The 19461-nt window shown below is 35.7% G+C and overlaps 1 protein-coding gene across 1 annotated transcript in view; it reads right to left on the bottom strand.

Moving 5' to 3' along the window:
* The window catches only part of GDA (guanine deaminase), a 96327-nt gene that overhangs the window by 24576 nt on the left and 52290 nt on the right, over positions 1–19461 (bottom strand). The window contains exons 3-8 of the mRNA XM_001365045.4: positions 15713–15884; positions 12386–12473; positions 10053–10158; positions 5089–5116; positions 2794–2901; positions 465–572 (exon numbers count right to left, since the gene is read on the bottom strand). Coding sequence (XP_001365082.2) covers positions 465–572; positions 2794–2901; positions 5089–5116; positions 10053–10158; positions 12386–12473; positions 15713–15884 — 610 coding nt within the window. The remainder of the gene's footprint in view (positions 1–464; positions 573–2793; positions 2902–5088; positions 5117–10052; positions 10159–12385; positions 12474–15712; positions 15885–19461) is intronic.

Here is a 19461-nt window from a genome sequence, read left to right as displayed (position 1 = left end):
TATTATCCCTATTTTACAAATGGGAAAATTTAGTGTCAAGAGAATTTAAATAACATTTCTTCAATAATGCATAATGCAGCTAGGAAATATCAGGGTTGGGCCCCAGGTCTTCTAAATCTAATGTTCTTTCTATTCTACATAATTATAGCAAAGCATTTTTTTGTTGTTGTTATTGGTAAGACATCTTTATGGTTCTCTGGAAAGGGGAGGGGAGGGATACTTGGGATAACTATGGTGATGTAAGAAATATAAAATATCAATAAAAACTTACAACATGTTAAAAAAAAAAAAAGAATTATATCCTCAAAAGGAGGGAATCTGACCTGAGAAAATTTCAAGTCTTAATTTTTTAGTCTGAAGAGCATGAAAATTAAAATGATGAGGATCACTAGAATGAAAATTTCAACATATTTAGTCACATATAATGCCTAAGAGATGTCTCAGAAGGCAGGCTTTTTCATTACCTTGTCTGTCAGGAGGTTGTTTTTGTCATACACGTCTGTGTAATTCTTATAATTAGGAAATAGATTTTTCACAGCTTCAACTTCATCAGGAGTCTCACTTACGTGGCTCTACAAAAAATAAAATGGTACTTTCAGGGTGTTTTTACAACACAGCCTACAAAATTAATCTTTCTGTACAGTAAGGGTAAAGATAGTTTGGCCGTGAATATGCAAATGGATTTGTGGGAAGATAGGTGATAGAGATTGTGACCTTTCACAGCTGATGATCAATTAAATGAGAACAAATTAAAATGTGTTCAAAATTGGACTCCTATCAAAATGTTTGAAATTCAGAAATTTATCAGGATAAGTAAAAATATAAGAAATAATTACATATAAATTCAATAATTTTAACAATATTTTAGTGATATGTATGGTGAATAAATTTACTAATATAATTATACATTCATATCAATATATAATTATATCACATAATTATAGATTCTATAATATAATTAACATAATTATAATAGAATTCTCCTTAAAGATAAAGATCACTTTTTTATGATAAATTGCCTTGTCAGAGGTGAAAAGATTGTGCAACTAAAATGTAAGCAGATATTGTAGAATGCCAGTGGCATTATTTAGTTGAACCAGGCATTGAACTAGGAGTTCAGAGATGTAGATTCTCATCTCATTTCTAACCTGAATATGCTGTGTGACCTTAGGAAAATTACATGTATAGTTCTTATTTTTCTTCTCTGTGAAATAATGACCTTTAAGGCCCTCTCCAATTCTAATATGAAAGTCAAAGAAAGATAATATGCAAGATCAAAGAAAGATTCTATGATAGTCCTTTCTGGAAAAAGGAGCCTTGCTCACTCATGATGAGCTCCCTAACTTCAACTCAAACAACTGTTTGCTTTTCTCTGGGCCATAAGACAATGTAAACCAGGTCTTGCACATTTCTTAGGAAGAAGATTGTTGTGCAGTCTCCAGACTAAAATAAGAGTAATCCCAAGGCAACTGGTGGTAGGTGGGTGTAATGGGCTAATAACCCAGTGAGCAGCTTAAGAATTTCAAGAATGGCATTGTGGCATCCCCCTCATCAGCAGTATTTATAGTGTGTGTAGTTATATGAATTAATGAATGAGTGAATGAATCAATTATTTGCATTTTCCTAGGTGTGAGTATTATACTAAAGAATAAAGGTGGTCCCTCCCTTCCAAGATATTTCAAAGCCCATGGGGAAGAAGGATAAGGAAAGAAATAAGAGAAAGAACCAAAACTATTTGTATTTTGATAGATCAATGATATTCACTCTTGCACAGCTGTTTTAGAGTTTAACCTTATTTCTCTAAGCAAAAAAATAGCAATATTTGAGATCTGAAGTGTATCAATAGGCTAGAATTGTGTAGGGTATTGGAAACAACTAAAATTAACAGCTCACAAAAATAATGTTCATTGCTCAAAGATAAAAAGGAGTAGGGTGTAAATGATCACAAACATTAAAAAGGTCTCAGGAAGGCTAGATTTTAAAAGAAAACACCCCCACAAAAGTGATGAAGAATCCTTACACTGACTTTGTCCTACCTGTTCTTTCTTATAACATCATCAGATAACTCTTAAATGGAGAAATTTTAGTATAATATGTAATTAAGGCTTGATATTGGAGGGGAGGCTCCCTATTTTATCACAGCTGTAAGCTTTTAAAACCATTTTATCTCCATATTTCAGCAACTTAATGATAAAGTGGGATAGAGGATATTTTTCTGGTTATTCCTATTAAAAATAAGACACTTAAAAGATTTTTTTAAATGCATTTTTGTAAGTTGAAAAGTAAATCCTTTTAGCTTTTCAAATAGTTTTCCCCTAAAAGAAGAAGAGTGTACTGGAAAAATGTCATATAAAATATAGCTAAGAAAGAAATATAATAACAATCCAAGCCTTCCAAAAAGAATAGCTCAGCAAGCTCTCTTATGATTTGCCTCATTAGTAGATTATGAAAATGACTTTGTCTATAAGAGCATGGTGGGTGTATATTTCAAGCTAACAGCCTACCTAAAAGATCAACAATTTCAAGAAAAGATTAGTGGGAAGAAGGATAATAATGAGAAATCACATTTGTGTGGTACTTTAAGGTTTTTGAAACAGTGATGCTTGTCTAATACCTCAGTCTCCTCACTTGTGAGACAAGGGAGTTGAACTGGATAATATTAGTCTTCTAGCCCTAAACTAGTAGCATTTTATGGGGCTCTGAAAAAAAAAAAAGAACCAAGGTCTAACCCAAGGATGTGTAGCCCAGGAACAGCAGGCAGCCATTGTTAAAGGTGAGACTATAAATACCTACCTGAACATGCAGATTATGGTCTTTGGCTATATCACCAAGTTTAGGCAATAATGTCTCAGAGCAGGAAAGGGCAAAACGTGGTGTCACTATAGGCTTCACCCTAGGATACTGAAAAGAACCAAAAGACATTTGCTATGAAGAACATGACAGCCTAAGAAAACAGATCCAAGCTTATTACAACAAAATGAAAGGGGGCTGGCTTTAAAGTCACACACTTGACATTTTTTGCTGTAGTTTTTAATTACAAACTCTGACTTCCAAAATATCTTTATAATCTATAAAGCACTAAGACACCTGAATGTACAGATTCCTCCCCCAAATTTAGGCTGGAAAATATATTCTGGAATGAAACCATAGATCTTACCAAGTAATTATTAGTTTTTGACCTAAACATGATTCATAAGAGTAATCTATACTAACAAAACAAACCCTGTAATTATGTTGACATAATTACAAAACACTTCACACAAATAAAGTCACAACTAAAAACTGGCTTATGGATAGACCACACCAATATAAAAATGAAAATACTACCTAAAATTAATTTACCTGTTGAATGTTATACCAAACTACCCAAAAATTATTTCCAAGAACTAGAAAAAATAACAAAATTCATATGGAAGAACAAAAGGTCAAGAATATAAAGGGAATTAATTTTAAAAAATACACAGGATTTCATGCCAGATTTCAAATTATACTACAAAGCAGTAATCATGAAAATAATTTTACTGGCTATGAAACAAGAGTAGTAGATCAATGGAATTAGTTAGGAAATCAGCACTCAGTAGTTAAAGATCACAGAAACCTAGTATTTAATAAAGCTAGGAGAAGAAAACAATGCTGGCATAGGCCAATACTCATACCATACACAAGATAAAGTCAAAATGAATACTTGATCTAAAAATAAAGGATGATAACATAAATAAATTAGGGGAACATAAAAAAGTTTACCTGTCAGATTTATGTATAAGGGAAGAATTTATGACCAAACAAGACATAAACATTATGAAAAATGAAATAGATAATTTCGATATATCAGATTTAAAAGGTTTTATACAAACAAAACTAATGCAACCAAGATCAGAAGGGAAACAACAAATGGGGGGGGGGGGTTGATAGGAAATATCTCTGACAAAGGCTCCATTTCTCAAACATATAGAAAACTTGGCCAAATTTATAAGAATACAAAACATTTACCAACTGATAAAAAAAGGTCAAAGGATATACACAGGCAATTCTCAGATGAAGAAATTAAAACTACCTAGTCATATGAAAAGATGCTCTAAATCACTATGATTAAAGAAATGCAAATTAAAACAACTTTAAGATTCTACTTCATGCCTATCAGACTGGTTAATATTAGTTAAAAAGGAAAATGCTAAATGGTGGAGGGAATGTGGGAAAATTGAGACACTAATATATTGCTGGTGAAACTGAACTAATACAACCATTCTGGAGAGCAAAAAGGAACTAAACCCAAAGGTCATAAAATTATGCCTATCCTTTGACCCAATAATACCATTATTGGCTCTATATCCCAAAGTGATCAGATAGGAAAAAAGATCCTACTTGCATAAAAATATTTTTAGAAGCTCTCTTTGCAGTGGCAAAAAACTGGAAACTAAGGGAATGTCCATTGATTGGGGAATGGATGAACAAGTTGTGGTATATGGTTGTAATGGAATATTCTTGTATCATAAGAAATGATAAACAGTATGAGTTCAGAAAAACATATAAACTAATACAAAGTAAAGCAAGTAGAATGAGGAAAACAGAATATATAGTATCAGAAATATTGTACGGTGATCAACTGTGAAGTACTAAACAACTATCCATGAAACAAGATCACAAGATAACCCCAAATGACTCATGATAAAAAATTCTATCCAAAGTCAAAGAAGGCACTGTTGGAACCTGATTACAGATCAAAGCCTGCCATCTTTCACTTTATTTCCTTCATGAGATTTTTTTATTCTCTATGTGCTATATGTCTTTGGTCATAGTATGGGGAATATGGAAATATGTATTGTATGACAGTACTGATATAACCTGTAACAGATCATTTACTGCATTGGGGAGGGGGAGAAAGAAGGGAGAGAGAGAATCTAAATTGCACAATTTAAAAAAAAATGTAAAAATTTGTTTCTACATGTAATTAAAAAAAAATAACCTAGACCAAAAGAATCTCCTAATGAAAACCAAAACCAGGAACTCAAATGATTTTAACTTAAAAGAAAAGTTGTTAGCATTATTACCAGACATGATCAAAAGATGCTGTTTTATGGCATTACTTACTTCCTTTTTTAGCATTTCTTCAACAAACCTAAGAGTGAAATAACAAAGAGCAAATTAGAAAATGCAAAAATTCACAAGTAAATTTCTTTTAAAACAGTGAAAGGGCCACATGCCAATTTTTATACAAAAAAAACCCTCTAATCTTGTACAAATTTTATCACTGATAATTAAAGACAACTGGTAATTACTATGCTTTTTCGTTTGGAACCAAAAGCATGCTGAGTAAAATCAAGTGAAAACATAATTATATATTCTAACATCCATAGAAAAGCTCTTCTTCCTTTGGGCTGTTCATGAGTGTTTCCACAGCACTAAATCCATTCTAGTATTTTAAGCTCTATTTTTAGAATGTTGCAAGACGTGAAGTTCCACATATAATATGGTAGTAGAGATCTAGTCATGTGTTGGGACTTGGAAGTCAGAGGGCTTTCTGTTCTCAATTCATGGCAAGCGGACGGGCAGCTACTTGTCAGTTTCCTGCTGAGTGTCTTCACAGAGACAGCAGTGAATGCTGGGAAACTCCTTATGGGCAGAAGAGTAGAAAAGGCCGGTGGAGGGAAGAAGCAGAGCCTGGAGCAGGCCAGGGCGGTGGGGCCAAGAAAGATGTGTCTGTGGTGAAGAGGCTGATGACAGAGTTGGCTACAGGTTGCAGAGTAAATGAAGATTTTGGCAATATAAGCCAGAAATGTGTAAACTGAAGCTACTGACTATGGGTTATGTAGTATTTTTAATTTTATATCTAAAGGGTATCCAGGTGATTCAGTAAGTGGATAGTGCCAGATGTACTCATCTTCCTGAGTTCAAGTCTGGCCTCAGACACTTACTAGCTGTGTGACCCTGGGCAAGTCACTTCACCCTGTTTGCCTCAGTTTCCTCATCTCTAAAATGAGCTGCAGAAGGAAATGGCAAACAATTCCATTATCTTTGCCAAGAAAACTCTAACCGGGTTTGGGATGAGTCAGACATGACTGAAAACTCTCTATCTAAATGTGCTTTTATATACTGCCAAGCATTTAGTTCACTTTAATTCTATAAATTTGTATTAAATGTTTAATACACGCAAAGCACAGAGCTAGGACATTTGGTATGTAGAAATAAAAACTCTTGCCTCCAAGGAGCTTACATGGAGGGATGGGTAGGACAAGTCAATATAAAATAAGTAGATTAATATAAAATATTTATATCCATGGATATTTATCTATAATATATATAATATAAAATACATACAAAATAAAACAATGCATTTACTAATTCAAAAATGATGTATTGCAAGCATTGAATATATATTCCATATCAATGTATTAAATAGCAAGACCTGTGACCCAATATTTTGTGTGTATTTTATATGGATTATATATAAAAATAGTTAACAAAGCCTACACTAATGCCAAATCATATTACGTTAGTCATTGGTTTGCAAAGGTTATTCCAAGAACATAGAAGAATATTCTATCAAGCTAGACAGCTTTGCTCACAAGCTTAGTAATAAACTTAAGTTCTTTTCATCTCATGATCAAATCTGAAGGCCAGAAATTATTTTGATCTAAACAACTCAAGAAGGGGTTGAAATCTACAAAAGTGGCACAATGATAGGGTGATAGACATGATAATGGGAATCAGAAAGACCTGAGTTCAAATAGGGCTTCAGAATCTTACTAGCTCTGGGACCCTGGGAAATCTATCTGCCTTGCTTTCCTCAATTATAAAAGGGGGAAAAAATAGGACCTACATCCTAGGGTGGCTGTGAGGACAAAATGAATGAATGTGTTTAAAGCACTTTGCAAACCTCAGAGAGCTATAGAAATGCTATTCACCATCATCATTATTATTATAATTGCAATAATAACAACTTCTACAATGGTTCCCTTTCCTAGAGGGCATTTAGAAGCTGGTTACCCTCAGCTTTACCTGCTATGACTGCAGTAAGAATTATTTTGGATAAAGATTGGGAAATTTTTGACTTTCCAAAAGTAAGTTAATTCTTGAAATGGGTTCCTACTTCTATGTATTTTGAGAAAAATATTCGAACCTCTTCAGGCTTAGCTTTAGAGGGAGATTTAAATTTAAAAAGTTTTCTCCCACATCCTTTCTTTGGGTGTTGAATACAATAAAATGATATTCATGCCAAAGCATCAATGTATTGAGTTGACTGCTGTTGGGAGGCAGCCCTCTAGAAGCATATAGGATGCTGGCCTTGGAGATAAGAACACTTGGGTTCAAAACCTGCCTCTGACACATCCTGGTAACATGACCCTTGGGGCAAGTCAGTTAATCTCTCAATGCCCAGGCAATCTTCTAAGAGTATAAATTGAAAAAAAAAAAGGTAACAACCTGATTTAAGCAAAAGGAGTTTCCTCATTCAGGAGTTTCCCATGTCAATAAAGTCATGGTATACCTATTACTTTCTTTGCTATGGACACAGGAATTAAATGTTGAGATGATATTTGTATAATAAATGGGGCATACCAATATCATCAGAAAGCAGAAAATTATGAGCAGAAAGCAGTCTATTATAAAGTGTGGCAGAACTACTCAATTGTAATTTATTTGTTTCTCAATCTTACCAATTTCAAATATTTCTACTACCCAGGTATCCAAACATTTTGGTATACCTATAAAATGCAGGCTTAACAAATGGCTCTAAGCCGAGAGGGATCCCTAACTCACTGAAGTGAACCACCCACAAAGATCTTGACAGGCTGGCACATTTCTTTTTCTTTTTTAATTATATTTTTATTCTGGATTTAACAAACAAAATAAACAATTATATACAACGTAGAATAGAGAGAACTGTATGTGAAAATGTGAATATTGCATATTACTTGTTTTTTCTTTTACGGATTTATAAATTAAACATGTAGTCGTACCTTGTTTGTCTATATTTTCTTCTGTCCCTCCTTCTATTCTCTTCTGTGCATTTAAAGCATTCTTCTTTTCATTTTTCTTTCCCTTCCTCATTTGTTCCTCCCTCTCCTTTCTCTTTCTTCTTTTCTTCCTTCCTATCTTTCTTCCTTATCATCAACCTCATAGTCCTAATCCCATCCCTTTCTCCACCAATCAAAAACAAGCAACAGACCCTATAGGCTGATGCCTTTGAAAATGCAGATAAGATGGTCAGTTTTAGAAGATCCCTTCCCCACTGCATTAGGTAGGGTTTGTCTGAACCCCCAGTTGCATATTATCCATAAATGCATGTAAAGTATCTGAATGTAGAACGATCACGTGGTTCAATAGGAATATGATTGGGGTTTTGATGTTTAAAGACCGCTCTACTACAAATACGAATAACATGGAAATAGGTTTTGAACAATGATACACATACAACCCAGTGGAATTGCTTGTTGGATTTGAGAGCGGGGAGGGAAGAGAGGAGGGAAAAATCATGAATGATTTAACCATGGAAAATATTCTAAATGAAAAGATTCTCCAAGTTCAATCAGGGTGGGTGGGGGTAATGAGGCATTGTCAATTGCATGTCCCAATTAGCTAGCTCTTGGGACTAGATTGTAACTCTCTAGTAAGCAGCCAATTGTGAACAAAAGGAGATGCATCAGGGACTAGGATAAAAGGAATCTGTGTGCTCCAATACTTTGTACTTCCTTATTGGACGTAACACCTGTAACGCTGGCTTGTGAGGATGCAATTCTCAGGAGGATGAAATAAAAGAGCCTTTGCCAAATTAAGGCTGAGTTAAAAAATCTATATAGATTGAGAGAAATTACATCCTCTCTCCAGATGAACCCCAGAGACTGACTGCAGCAAGTTTCCCGAGGTTGGCAGCTTCCAGTGAGTAACCCCTCGCCTTAATACCCTTTACCAAAATCCCCTGGTGTTGCACCATGACTTTCTGTTGATTTATGAGGTACAAAGACTCCAACTCTTCCTTAGAAAAAGCTCTATTTCAAGCCACACTGACTTCAGCTCTTTAATCCATGAGGTCTGAAGGACAGAGCAGCTGCAGTTTAGTCCTTCGGTGTCTCATTCTCACCTCTTTCTCAGACCCAGAGACTTCGCTGCTCGAGGTGGAGGTTTCTGGCCTGACGGGCAGATTTCCTTGATTTAGTGACACCCCTTAAATTCAGACAAGCACTTCCTTATGGGCTAAGAATATATTTTTTTTTCTCCAACAAGGATGTGAGTCTTCTTGCATCACTACCTGGCTTTTATGAATAGCTATCTTTCTTTTCTTTGCCTGACACCACACCATGTTACTTTGAATAATGTCTAGCTGATGAATGCTGCTCTAGAAATATGCATCTAAGAAAACTTTTAACTTCAGGCTTAGGGAAGATGGCCAACCAGGATAAATGGACTCCTTGCTTCTCTCTTGACTCTTTATGGCCATTATTCAACCCAGACTTCAAAAACCCAGATTGGAAGTGACAACCATCTTGAGTCCCTAAAATAAAAATTTCACTGCAATACATATTATTGTCAACCATAGCCAACTCTTTGTGACTCTGTGGGCCACACTGTCCAGGGGGTTTCCTGGCAGTTACTGCAGTGGCTTACCATTTCCTCCAGTGTAAGAAGTCAGAGAGATTAAGTGTCAGGTTCACACAGTTAATAAGTGTCTGAGGCCACATTTGAACTCGTGTCTCTAAGACTCTAGGTCCAGGGTTCTATCCACTGAGCCACCAAATGTCTGTCTATCTATTTGTCTCTCTCACCTTCTCTCCCTTCTTTTCTCCTCTCTCTCTGTCTCTGTGTGTGTGTCTCTCTCCCCCCCCCAAATATATATTTATATAATATGTATATTATGTAATATATATTTTAATGAATTTAAAGAATTTTAATATAATAACATTATAACTATCACAATATATTTACATATTGAGACAGAGAGGAACTACATATGTTTATGTACAAATACATATGTGTGTATAATAAGTACATAGATGCAAAGACAGATAATATAGCTAGACATTGAGGCTCCCTCTCTCAAACCACCACCAGCATTTTACCTTTCTGTCTCTTTAACCGACTCCTCAGTGGTTTCCTTGTACTCTGGAACAGTGTCATTCATATCCATGCAAACTTTGCCCACAAAAGCTCGCTGGCCAAATTTATCTGCATCATGTGAACAAAGTAAAAAGTCAATTTAGGTTTTTTGTTTGAAAAAAATTCTATTTTATTTAGCTCAAATCTTAACTAATTCAACATTCTGAGGTTTGGGAGTCAGAAAACACGATGGTAAAGTTCATTGTTGTGTGACTTATGAGCCTCAGTTTCCTCATTTATAAATGAAGATGATACCTGAACAATATATCCCACAGGGCAGCTGTAAGGCACAAAATGAGACAATGCATGTAAAAGCTCCATGTGAACTATAAAATATTAAACAAATTAATTTATTTTAATGTCAATCAAATTATCCAGAAGTGATGAAACAAATTAAATTATTTTTAATATCTCCAATTAAATTTTATCCAGAAGTGATAAATAGCCTATGGCTCTGAAGGGCATTTTTGCCCTGATGATCAAATTCTATCATTTCCCACCATTGGTACCTCTTTCTCCTCATTTTTTTCCTCTCAATTTACTCTTACATCTATTCTTCTTTTTTTTTGTTTTGTTTTTCCTCTTCCTTTTTATAAAGGTCACCAGTCAGGCTATAAACGGGAGACTCAGTCCCATGGATGGCTAAAGGAGGAAGGTTAAACTAAAGGACTAAAGAGGAGAGTGTTACATCATTCAAGCTGTAGCCATGATTGTGATAGAATTTTTATTTCAGCTAGAAAGCTAAGCTGACATAGCAGGGTATAATTTTTTTTCTTCAAAAGTGTTCCTCTGTTATTTGCAAAAGTCTTCTACTTGCATGGGATTGTGTGAATTGTGTGAAAATTACTTTGTAAATATCCAAGTCAGTTCAATTCCACAAACAGTTTGCAAGGCACTGTGTGCTAGCTGAAATAGCCCCTGCCCTCAAGAAGCTTACATGCTACTTGGGATGGGTAGGAGGGATACACTGGGGACATAAGAAGTAAGTTCTTTAGAAAATCTATTTTCTAGATTCTAAATCCTAGAAAGAAAATCACTACAGGAGAATGTGCAAAGAGCTGAGGGAGGAAAGAGGGAAGAAGGAGGATCAAGAAAATATTCCTAAAAGAAGCAGTTCATAAGAACTACTTCTTAAAGAAATATTACAAGGAAACTGCAGAGAGAGCAGGTTTCAGGCAGGCATGGGGGACCAACTTATGCAAAACAAAGAGACAGCAGTGGGAGATGGACTATCCTGTGTGTACAACAAACAACTTGTAAGCCAGTTTGAAAAGAATAGGGAGTATTATAAGGGATAGGATGTGAAATAAGACCATGAAGGGACACGGGGACTAGAATGAAGAGGCCTTTAAATGCCAGTTTGAAGATTTTATATTTTATCTTAGAGTGAATAGAGAATTATGAATCTCTCTCTGCCTTCAGGCTTTCACCCTTTTTGCAAGTTGCTGCTTGATTATCCTTCTGAAAAGCATCACTCCTCTGCTCAGAACCCTTGGCTGGGTTCTCAGTAACCAAAGAATAAGGTCCAAATTCCTTAGCCTGACATTCAGTGCCACCTACAATATGATTCCAACTACCTCTCCAATATTCTCTCTCACTTCTCTAACTCTGCTCAAAGTGGCATACTCATTCTATCCTGTACATACTATGCACCTTTACCCCTCAAACATTTTCCCTGTCCAGAATGCCAACCCTGTGTGGCACAGATAATGTCCCAAAAGCCTTAGAGCAGTTTTAAGTTTTAATAACTTAAAGATTTATTAATAGCCCTAAGACTTTGGGAACAGTTTATACCATTATTATACCAGATAAGGAAACTAAGAATGGAGTAGTTAAGCAGGGTCACACAGCTACTAACCATTTAGAGGAGTTTTTAAACCCACATCTTGTTGACAACAAATTCAGGGCTCTATCCATTATGCCATAATGCCTACTGGGGATGCAAAGACAAAAATAAAAAATGACAGGTAGGCCACTGATCTTCCATTTTTCTTTTAAACTCTTATCATCTATCTTAGAATCAACACTAAGGCAGGAGAGTCCTAAAGACTATTTTGCATTTGTGGCTTTTGAGCCTAAGGGATATATGCAAAATCAGTTTTTTTTAATCAAAGGCTATTAGAATATAGGGACCCTCAATTTAATGAGCTACAAAAAAAATATAAGATTGAGATTCTTACAATCAACAGCTAGGACTCTTTTCACATACAAATCTCAGTCTGGGTGAAGATGTCAAAAACTGGTGTGAGCTGGCGGCTTTTGTATGGCATACCTTCTCATGCTCTGAATTGCTCACCTGTAATATCAGCGAGGCGGAGCGATGAGTCAGTGTGGATTGTTCCAAAATAACACGCTGTGGTTGTACCATTCTTTAGAGTTCTCCTCTAAAAATAAACCATAAAAACCAAGGTTCACTTCTTCCCAAAAAATTCAGAAAGGTCTGAAAACTTAATTCTAATCTTTTGAATGTTCACCTACTTTTATTTGGAGCTGATTTGGGGGGAGGCAGAATTTAACCAGGGTGACAATATGAACACGAGCATATTCTGCAAATATCAAATGTAGAGGAATTGTATACTCTTTCTTGTTTTTATTTATTTCACTTATATAGCTCAATAATTCTGATTTCACAAAATGTCCTTCTAATGAATTTATTTAATTCATTTATTTAGGGCTGGGTAATAATTTTTAAAAATAAGTGGAGGTAGCTAGGTGGTTCAGAGGATAGAGTGCTAGGCTTATAATCAGGAAGAACGTGAGTTCAAATTCAGCCTCAGACACTCACTCACTGTGTGACTCTGGGCAAGTCACTTAGCCTCTGTATGCCTTAATCTGTGACAGAAGGAAATAGCAAACCATTCCAGTATCTTTGCCAAGAAAGTCCCACAGAGGATCATGCACAAACATGACTGAATGACTGAACAACAATAATTTCCAAACCATAATGAATCTAGGGATGAAAAACTGGAATTTTAACATTTTTATGGGACACCCAAAATATAATCAGTGAGGAAATACTTTACCTGAGGGAATATTATCTTTGTTTATAACTAATGCATGAGAAAGGATGTTAGATTAGAGTCAGAAGACCCAGGTTCTAATTCCAGCTTTGACTTGCTATGTGAGCTTGGATAAAGAGGAGGCAACTGCAATTTAGTGAAAAGACCATGGATTCTAGAGGACCTGGGTTAAAATTCCATCTCTGGCAGTAACTACCTGTGTGAAACCTGATCAAATTGCTTAACCCCTCTAGGCTTCAATTTCCTCAGATGCAGAACAAAGAAGTTGGATGAAATCTGGGATTCCTCACTTTTTTGTGTAATGGACCCCCATCTCAGAATAATGTTTTTAAATCATTAAAATGTTAATGTTAAAATGTTAAAACCTTAGTAAAAATAAGTAATTTTTTCTCCCCTCAAAGTTCATGGACCTCCTGAAATCTGTCCACAATCTGTGGGTTCCAGGTTAATAACCCTTAATAAGGAGTCATAGGAGGTCCCTTTTTGCTATAAATCTTTAAGTCATTTGAGCACTGTGAGTCTCAGTTTCCTCACTCATAAATTGAAAGGGCTCCAGACCCAGATGAGCACTAAGAACTTTCTGGTTATAGAAGCATTTAATTCTGTAACAATTTAGTTTTTTCTCCCCTCCAAGCCCAAGACTTGTCTAGCTAATAATGAAATCTCTGAACTTCTGGCATAGGTAAAGGTCTCTCAATCTCCTTGCTACTTTCATTCTTTTCTTTTTCACCTTATGGAGCCAGGCCAAGAGATCTAGATCCATGGACAGCTCTCTAGCTTCAACTAATTCCTTCTAAAAGAGCTCCAGCTTCACAAACAATCCTGGGCAGAAATTCGGGAAGCCAAGAAGAAGGGATTTAATAACAGAGGTGATAACCTCGGCTAATAGATCCCTTCATATCCTTTAAACAATTTGCCAAGAAGCACAACACCTTCCTCAGAGAAATTTAATAAAACACCTGGTTACAATTCCCTATTAACCCAGGCCACCAGCACCCCTAAGGCATGGTTTTAGTCCTCCTCAGTTGTGTTTCTCTGATGTCTCAAAGATGTGTCAAATACGACCAAAGAACATGTGTTAAATAGAAAACAATAAATAATTAAGATGTGCATGTGTACATAATACCACATCAAAAATGAGAACTTGAATTACTTCTCAAGTCAGCAGAGGGTCCGTAGAGTATTATCTCTGTACCTCTAAGAACTCTAGAACCTTTAGGTACAACTAAGTACCTTTAAGCATCTCTAAGTACCCTTAAATACCTCTAAGCATCTGAACACCCTTAAGTATCCCTAAATATCTTTAAGTATCTTTAAATACCCTTAAGTATCTTTATACCCCCAAGTACATTTAAGTACCCTTAAGTGCCTTTAAAAGGACCTCTGTGTAATTACTGACCCTATGATGAATTTTTTCTTTCATTCCTGTAGAATCAACATAACAAGGGAGAGAAGTTTTCTCATAACTTTTTCCTCCCTTCCCCATTCCCAAGTTCCTCTCTCTCTGATCTTAACACGGAAAAGTCTGGCCTCATCACTCCCCTGCTCAAAAAAAAATCTTTAGGGACTCCCACCAGTGGGATAAAACAAAAACTTCATGGCTTGGCATTTAAATCCTTCAACAATCTGGCTCCAACCCTTCTTCATACTATTCTCTTTCATATGTTTTACATTCCAGGAAAACCATCCAACTAACTCTTTCCTCACATCATCTTGCCCTTGTTCTTTAGTTTTTTTTTTTCTTTTCCATAGAACATTCAGAGAAACATTATGAAGCTTAAGAAAAGTCAGAGAGGAAAATAAAAAAGGTGCATTTGTTGAGCCCATTTAAGGGGCCATTTTAAATAAGCCTGTGGGAGCCAGTATGGCACAGTCAGCAGGTGTGGGCTCTAATCCCTGCTCTGCCAACGACTGCTTGAGTCCTCTTAAGAAGTCCTTTGATGGAGAGGATGGCCATCAATTGGGGAGCGGCTGAACAAGTTGTGGTATATGATTGCAATGGAACACTACTGTGCTATAAAAAAATAATGAGCAGGAAGATTTCAGAGAAACCTGGAAAGATTTCCATGAATTGATGCAAAGTGAAGTGAGCAGAATCAGGAGAGCAATAAAGTACAACTAACTGGGATGGACTTAGCTATTCTCAGCAATATAATGATCCAAGACAACCCTAACAGGCATATAATGGAAAATGCTATCCACCTATAGAGAAAGAATTGATGGGAGTCTGAATACAGATTGAAGCAGAACTTTCTTCACTTTATTTTCTTCGTGAGTTTTTTTTGAATATGTGACTTCTATGACATGATGAATACAGAAATCTATTTTATATGATAGATAGCACATGTAAACCAATAACAAATTATTTACCATCTGGGGGGGGAGAGAAGAGGAACTCAAAATGTTAGAAAACAAATACTAAAAACTTGTTACATGTAAGTGGGAAAAATTAAACCATTACATTAATTTAAGATTTTTTAATTTAAAAAGAAAGATCTTTTTGAGCTTCCTACATAAAATAATGAGCATTAGGATAAATGATTAATAAGATCCTTTTCAGCCCCAGATGCTGACGATTAACTATGGCATGTACTTATACTTACAACCACTCGGGTGTAGACTTCTTCGGCAAAATCCTTATTGCTAAACTTGTTTTCTGTTGGAAATGTATACTTTGTTAACCACTCCAGGAGAGGGAGATCCACATTACTTCCAGTAAACACATACTGTGGTGCATGGATGTGTGTATCAACCAGCCCAGGAATGAAGAATTCACTGGAAATTAAGATGAGAAAAAACAGGTTAGCTGTACAAAAAGTTGTTTTGCATTCTCCTCAAGATTCAGAATCACTCTCCCTTCTCTGATACAACCACCACTTCCCAGCTTCTATGACAGTTACTGATGTACTTCCCTCCCTCCACTAGACTGGAAGTATGTACATCAGGGCTGGACCCCTGTAATTTCTGCTTAAATAAATACACTTCGGACTGAACTGAAAATATGCAGCTTAGGATAAGATTTTATTTCACAAAATTTATTATACAAAAAAAAAATCACCTGAAGTTAACCAGGATAGTGCTGGGCATGCTGTATGTATCAATCAATCAATCAATGACCTCATTAAAAAAAAAACTCTTTACTTTCTGTCTTGGGACCAAGTCAGAAGAATAAGTAAGGGCTGGGCCAGCCAGGGAGTGTCTGAAGCCAGATTTGAAGCCAGAACCTCCGACCCCAGCCTGGCTCTCTAACCATTGTTCCACCTCAATAATCTTATTGATCTCCCTCCTCATAGTACACACTTCAACCCATCCATACCTTCACTTCTTTTTTTAATTTTGAAATTTAAATTTTAAAAAATTTTTCACACCTTCACTTCTGACGTGACTCAAAGTCTTCCACAAACCCTCCAGGGAGGGGACCCCCAAGGAAGTGACTTGGAAAGACACAGGACTGCCACACTGCCTCTACAAATCATTTCTCTGATGACATTTTTACGTTGTTTTCTTCACGCAGTATTTCATTTATTACATAGAGTGCACACATTCACCTATCTGTGTGCCACTCTTGTGTGATGCCTAGGTTCTTTATGGACTTTTCTCACTGTTCTATTTCATAATCCAACTGACTAAAAATTAGTGAGAGCACACGAGTTATAGTTTTATGATATTTCATGTTCTGCACCCAAATAGCATTATTAGAAGAATAGTGGTATTAAAAGATGGAATTTTTCTTTCAAAGAGTAGGTTGAAAGCACTCTACAATTCCCCAACTGTAATCTAACTCATTCTTCTTTTATTCAATGGTGGGCCTGTTTCATCGTCCTTCTCTACTGGACAGCTCTAAGGGATGCTCATCAAACATAGCATCATTTAGATACAGGTATTCTTCATCTTTTTGGTTTTTACAGTTTGAAAAAATGAGAAGAGTTTGTTTAAACAAACTCTTTTGAATGACTGTGGATTTCATTTAGAAGTCTCTGAAACATACCAGGGATTGATAAAATTATCATCACTTACAAATGGAAGTACTGGGGGATTTTCATAGTTGACTGAGAAAATGTTCCATTTGGATTGACTGTGTCTCCCTCTTCTATGTTTCACTTGATATTCATAGTCCAGGGATAATAAAAGTTACAATTATTGATGTATCAAAATAAATCTGGATATTATCCTAAGCCCAGTAGACACTTTGTTGAAGAAGAGTCTTTTAAGGCAGTATTTTGTCATACTGAATCAAATAGTAGTCAAAAAGTAAATATGTTGAGATCAAGTACAGAGTGTCCTTTTCAGTGATGTAATGATAAAGAAATGATCTGTTGCTAAATACTATTTGAAAAAGCCTTTCTCTTTTCTTCTCATATTTTCACCAAAGATGGTCTCAATTTGAAAGTAAATTCTCAAAAATTTCATAAAGTAAGCTTATAAGTCAAAAGTTCCTGATATTATTTAAATCTCCTTTTTAAAAAAAAGTTCATGATTTTCTCATCTTTTCATATCTTCTCTTCTTACAGAAAGGTTGAGAACTGTTCCTTAATAGCACGTGACACCCCCACTCCAATTATGTTGCTCCCAGGAAAGATCTCTATACGTGGTCTGGCCCAGCTGCTCTTTCTATCTTTGTATTTATTGTGAGTTCTGCTTCTCCACAAAGCATTAACAGGGGCCATATTGAGAATCCAAATGTGGTGAGGTAACTCTACTGTCAGTGAAAAATAAAAGGATTTGTTACAGAAATTGTGACAGATCTTTTCAATTTTTTGCCTGTTTTGTGGCCTCCTTTTAAAAGTGTCATTCTTAAAATAGTCTCAGAAAGATCTGACGTTAATTGGACTTTACATCAAGCTTTCTGTACACTCATTCTCCCTTTCACTGTTTCTTGAGGTGATACTTTTCATAACTTTCCACCATTCATCTCTGTAAAATTTTACAAATAGGTTTATAGTCTAAAGTTCATTTTGTACTTGGCTGCCACATCTATCTTCTTGGCAAAGAGATGAAGTATCTGTTGGCTGAGATGACATCTAAGTTTTCTTGATATTCTTGTTGTACTCACTGTTTTACTTCAGTTACATTTTTGTAGAAAATAGTAATAGTCCACATGGATGTCTGTTCCTTCAGCCATTTCCCATTTTTTCAGCTTACTTAAATAGGTCAGGTTTGAATTGTTTTTATTCCCTTATCGGTTGTTTCTTGTCCATTAAGGTTTACTCAAGTTTAATTTTTGTAAATTTATTTGGAGGCCCCAAAGTCCTGCCTCCTCTTCCTGAAAACATTCAGGATATGTTTGCCTCTTTGAAGTCTACAAGTCTTTGACCTCTCAATTCTTGGTTCTCAGATATATTTTACAACATCTCTTTTACCCATCTACCCCACATCCACATTTGAATTGAAGTATCAAAAGAAGTATCAAAGTGTATGTTCACTTAATATGGAAGGTCTTAAGTCCTTTTAGAATTTCTCTGCTTCTTCATTTTCTATAACAGATTATATAATTGCATATATAAGCTATATTTAGAAGATTATATAAACTGTGATTCTCTTCATAGTGATCTTTTTGTTTATTCTCATCAACAACACTTATATGCAAAATGACTAATTATTCTATGAAATGATGTTTCTTTTTACCTTTGGACAGACAACAAAACCAACTTCATTAACTCATTCATTTAACTCTCTAAGGAAAATTTGTGACTTATCTTTCCCATTAATACTAACCTCTTTATTTCTTTGGGTTTCTGATAGGGAGTGAGACACCGAGTCAGGAAGAACTGGGATCAGTCTTACCTCTGACACATGCTAGGATATGTGTCCTTGGGGAAACCATGCCTTAGTGCTCTGGGCTAAGACTGTTATATTTTCAAAGAAAGTCCCAACTGGGTGTTGGTAGAAGGAATTTTCATTTGGGATCACAAAGATTCATTTAGAAAGATTGTGCTAGATGGACTGTCAAGAGGAGATTCTAGAAGCTGGAAGACCCATTGGAAGTCAGTGACAATAATATGAATAATATGAATGAAGTCATTGTCACTGTCATCATTTTAGCAAGAATGTCAATACTGCTATGATTCAGTTCCTCCAGCAATCAGATGACTTGTTGGTCATTATCCAAGGATCTCACATTTAGAGTACAAACAGTGAAGTTCATGTTTACAGTTAGTCTAAAAAGTGATGATATTTAGCACCTTCTGCGCCCCTTTCAGCCAGTCTGCCACTCTGACTGTGGAAACAGAAGGTGGCTACATAAGATTGAGGGCCATTTTGTATTTTTCCTTGTTTCATGGGTTTCCACTGCTGAAAAAAAAATCTCTACCAAAAAGCTGATCTACTTGTTATGAACCTTTCTATTCTTAAG

Source organism: Monodelphis domestica, chromosome 7 (genome assembly GCF_027887165.1).
Source record: "Monodelphis domestica isolate mMonDom1 chromosome 7, mMonDom1.pri, whole genome shotgun sequence".
NCBI classification, from domain to species: Eukaryota; Metazoa; Chordata; class Mammalia; order Didelphimorphia; family Didelphidae; genus Monodelphis; species Monodelphis domestica.
The sequence above is the reverse complement of the archived record's forward strand: the minus strand, read 5'-3'. Positions and strand labels throughout refer to the sequence as shown.